This window comes from Halichoerus grypus, chromosome 6 (assembly GCF_964656455.1).
Source record: "Halichoerus grypus chromosome 6, mHalGry1.hap1.1, whole genome shotgun sequence".
NCBI lineage: Eukaryota > Metazoa > Chordata > Mammalia > Carnivora > Phocidae > Halichoerus > Halichoerus grypus.
In genome coordinates, this window is record NC_135717.1 from 115205696 (window position 1) to 115210284 (window position 4589).

General features: G+C 43.3%; 1 protein-coding gene across 1 annotated transcript; it reads left to right on the plus strand.

Annotated features, from left to right (window-relative positions):
- The first annotated feature begins 339 nt into the window (after positions 1-339).
- OR5BS1 (olfactory receptor family 5 subfamily BS member 1) lies at positions 340-2982 on the plus strand. Its single transcript, XM_036108930.2, has 2 exons — positions 340-1162; positions 2907-2982. Exons 1-2 carry the CDS (start codon positions 390-392, stop codon positions 2980-2982), a joined length of 849 nt encoding a protein of 282 aa, XP_035964823.2. The 5' UTR covers positions 340-389.
- The last annotated feature ends 1607 nt before the right edge of the window (positions 2983-4589 follow it).

Genomic DNA, 4589 nt, shown 5'->3' on the forward strand with positions numbered 1-4589 from the left:
CTGTGCCAGTCAGCCCTCCTGTGGTTTGAGCTCAGTTCCTTTTGGAACTAGAGAACAGCACTTCTCAGTGCTCTGGAGTCTACTCCCAAATGCTTTCCTTTCCTTCTCCAGTCTGGATAATCTCTGTTCTCTTCTCTGTCCTTTCTAGGTCAGATTGTCTACATTCTTCTTTCCCACCTTCTCCACCTTGGCCAATAGCTTCTTGCCCTGAGCCGAGAAGGACTAAGGAGGTCTGACATGGAAGGGGTGTGGCTGCTACACAATCTGTCCTGGATCAATAGTGAAGCTTTACTCCCAATCCCTCATCCCCAGGCATGCTCTGAGACTGATAGCCCATGTGATCATTCTTTTCCATTCTTGTCCCTCTGAAAGGAGAACTTAAATGCTCCATGGAAATTGGCAACATAACCACAGTCACCACATTTGTCCTCCTAGGACTATCCAACAACCCTCAGATCCAGGCTGTGCTCTTTGTGCTCTTCCTGGGGATTTACCTCCTGACCCTGATGGGGAACCTGACAATGCTGCTGGTGATCAGAGCTGATTCTCACCTCCACACGCCCATGTACTTCTTCCTGAGTCACCTCTCCTTCCTGGATGCTTTCTATTCCTCAGTCATTGTGCCTAAACTGCTAGAGAACCTTCTTTCCAAGTGGAAGACTATATCCCCCCTTGAGTGTTTCACCCAGATCTCCGTGGTCATATTTTCCGGGGCCGCTGAAGCTTGCCTCCTTTCAGTCATGGCTTATGACCGGTTCCAGGCTGTGTGCCACCCACTGTTGTATGTGGTGGCTATGAACAAGAAGGTATGTACTGGCCTGGTGGGAGTATCGTGGACCATAGGAATGGGGACTGGCCTGGTTAACAGTATCCTTCTGGCTCAGCAGCACTTCTGTGGCCCCAATCTTGTCCACAGTTTTGCCTGCGAGCTTCCCCCAGTGCTCCTGCTGACCTGTTCGGACCCCTATGTTAGTGTTGCCTCCATCCTGACCACCATGGCTGTCCTGGGCCTTGGTACGCTTGTCTTATTGCTGGCCTCCTACACTCGTATCATCATGACAGCCCTGGGAATCAACTCTGCCATGGGTCGGAGCAAGATCTTTTCCACCTGCTCTTCTCATTTTCTTGTGGTCACCATCTTTTATGGTTCAGGAGTTTTCAGGTATGTCATACTATAACCTCCTAAATGTAAATGTAGGATATCCCTTGCCCTAAATTAGCCTTGGTCTTGCAAAGTAGTAGGAAAGTGACTGCACTGGAATTCAGAAGGCCTGGGTTCTAGTTCTGGCTCTCCTGTGGACTGGCTGTGTGAGCTATAAAAAATCCATTTTCTTTCTCAGATCTCAATTGTCTAACTCTGAAAGATGAGCTTATACAAGGACTAGAGATTTCCTACTTTCATTAACTTATGATTAATAGCTCTCAAAAGGAAATCAGAGAGCCCTTGGTAGATTTTTATTCAGTGCTAGACAAAACAATAAAACATATCATTCTTGAAACAGATGACATCTTTTTTTCCTACTGGAAGATGATGTCTCCAAAGCTTATTTGTGCTATAACTATTTATTGGGCACCTACTGTGCACCAACTGCTTTTACATGCTCAAGCTCAATTTTAGTATGTAGCATACTGCAAGAGAAATATTATTAACCCCACTTTCAGGTAAGGACCTTAAGTTTCAAGAGTAACCAGGTAATTTCTCAAAGTTCCCAGAACAAGTTAGTAATGGAGCCATAGTATAAATCAAGTCTCACTGACTTAAAACATCATGCTCTTTCTTACCATACTTCTTTCAAACATAAACAGCTCTAGCTGACAAGTTCCCACTTACTAGGAGCAGAATAATTAATGGCCCATGGTGTCTACTAGTGAACTGGAAATGGATTTATACAAATTGCTCCATACTTCTCTCACCTGCTTGTTACTTGAAGGGAAGGCAAGGGTGGAAAAGAATGATAAGGAATAATCCAGAAGTGCCTACCTGAGGCTGTGGACAAATCTCTTTATCTCTCTCTGTCTCATTTTCCTCATATACCAAAGGGAGACAATAAGATTGCTCTTACCTACTTCACAGAAATGTTAGGAGGGATAAATTAGATGAAGAAAAATGACAGTAAAATGAATATCTTTTTAAATCGAGCACACCAGAACCCACAAAGAACATTCCAGTGATGATGGCCCTGTTGCAAAAAAATAATAATAATAATAATAATGCTTCTTTGGGAAATACTCCCAGTGAGACACAACAAAATGTACCCCAAAATTAACCTTATTATTTTGGATTCAAATCTTGTGCTTAACATATGTTTATCTTCCACTTCCATTTATCAAGCTTGTCTTCTTTTCTAAGCCAAAGAAAAATGTACATAAAAGGACAAATGTTTGTTCCATTAGCATTATATAAAATAACATGCCGTGACTGAAGGTAATTCCCAGAACCATAAATGTTGGGAACAATGACAGCATTATTAGAGTAAGCATACACTTTGGCAAGAAAAAAATCCTCACAAGATGCAAACATACAGTTGTATATACAGGGAAAAGGAGAAAAAAAAATCCTTCCGTCTTTATCATAACTATCTAGAAAAGATGTTTTGAAGAGTATGAAGTACTAGAGAAATGCATGAAAGTATTATTAGTTTTATTCTAACCTGCAGCACTTGATGTGCTACAGAACTTTCTTTTTTCTCAGGGCAGCTCTTGTAAGATAAATCATGTTTGGAGACATTTGAAGGTAGAAATGACTGACTTCTCACTGTTCACACAGATGCTGCTACCGCTGTTAGTTGATTCAGCTCTAAGGACTCTCTTTGCAGAGTCTCTGGTATGGGATGGACCGTGGTTGCCACCAGTATTGTGGCCATTGTTCTGAGCTCAGTTTACTCCTTTGTGCCGTTCCCTTCAAGGTACATGACCCCAGCATCTGGCTCAGCCCTGGAGCAAGTACTCTCTATGCAGTACAGTGTGGTGACCCGCTGCTAAACCCCCTCATCTACAGTCTGAAGAACCAGGAAGTGAAGGCAGCTCTCAGGAAGGTGCTGGCCAGGAAGCCCAAGCTTACCATCTAACCCAACTCCACTGCATCCTCGTAACAGGAGAAACAGTTGTGCAACAGAAGAGGAGGCAGGAAGAGCTATCACCAGCTATCTCAACGTTCCTCCTTTTCCAACAGAGAAGCATTAGTTCCTCTGACCCCAGTGTCCTCCCCCAATGAACTGAGATGGGAAAACCCCCATGGAATATATGACACCTATCCACAGGGGGGCCCAAGAAAATTCTCACAAAAAACAGTATGGAGGATCCCCAAAAAACTAAAAACAGAACTACCATATGATCCAGTAATCCCACTTCTGGGTACTTATCCAAAGGAAATTATATCTAGATGTCAGAGGAAAGTAGCATGGAGGAGAAATTGGGATAGAAAGGGAGAAAGAGAGTCCATATTGTTGGGCACCATTCTGAGTCTTCTTCACATAGAGTGCCATGAAAGGGGTGCATTCTGATGGCCCTTCCTGAACCTCCCCACCACTCACCTGAGCCTGGACAGCTTCAGATCCCTGCCTGGTTCAAGTCTTGTTCCAGGCCTACGGAAGGAGAAGGAGTTGGAGAAAGCAGAACAAATTCTCAGTTGCCATCCCAACTCACTTTCAGCCCCCACACATGTTCTCAATAAGAGAACAACACTTTCCTGTCCTGCTTCTACCAAAGGCCAAGAGGTCTGCATCAGTCAAGACTACTTCCATGCCAGCTCCCTGGCTTCTCTCTTTTCTTGATCCTCTGATCTTCAGGCTAAAATACTCTCTGAAAATGAATTTGTTGTCAGTTTCCCCTAGCAAAGTCCTCTTCTGATTACATCCTCATATATGGTACACCCACAGGTGACATTTCCTGGTCTTCTTTGCAGAATGTAGGCTGGAGCAATGAAACTGAGCACAAGTCCCAACCTTACTTGCATTTCTGCTCTGGCCACTTGTTGAAGCAGGTCCCTTATATTTCCAGAGCATTTGCCTTCCTGAGGGGTAACTAAGGCAGAGTAATAAGTAAAAAGTAGATATATGAGCTCAGTGGGACGACTGGCCATCTCACCCTGCCCTCCCACACATACCCATACAAAGGGGTCACTCTTAAAACCTGTAGAATTGGGTAAGTCCTTTTGGCCCATAATTAGGAAGGGAAAGTATGTATACTCCTGGGACTTGCATCACATTGTCTTTAAATTCACACTAAAATCATGTCATGAATACCAAGTTATTTCCTCAGAGTTTCTTTTCATTAAGTATAGGGGAAGGATGGCCTCCCACCCCTATCATGGCCCTACAGGTCCCTAAACAGGCCATAGGGACTTCATTTGGGAACTGTGGTCTCTGAGACAAGAGAAGTATGGTCTGACTGCCTAAAGCCTCAGCAGGTATAGGGGTGGGAGGAGTGTACTCAGCTATATTAGACATCTAAGGAAGGCAAGAAGAAGACAGGAAGTAGAAGATAACTCACCTTATTCAAAAATGTAGTAATTTATTTTTTCTTCAAGTTTTTATTTAAATTCCCATTAGTTAACATACAATGTAACATTAGTTTCAGGTGTAGAATTT

What these genes read in the sequence shown, in the direction of transcription:
- OR5BS1 (XM_036108930.2), top strand. Translation starts at nt 390, where the DNA reads ATGGAAATTGGCAACATAACCACAGTCACCACATTTGTCCTCCTAGGA. An exon ending in TATGGTTCAGGAGTTTTCAG is followed by an intron (nt 1,163 to 2,906) that starts GTATGTCATACT and finishes GTTCCCTTCAAG; the next exon opens with GTACATGACCCCAGCATCTG.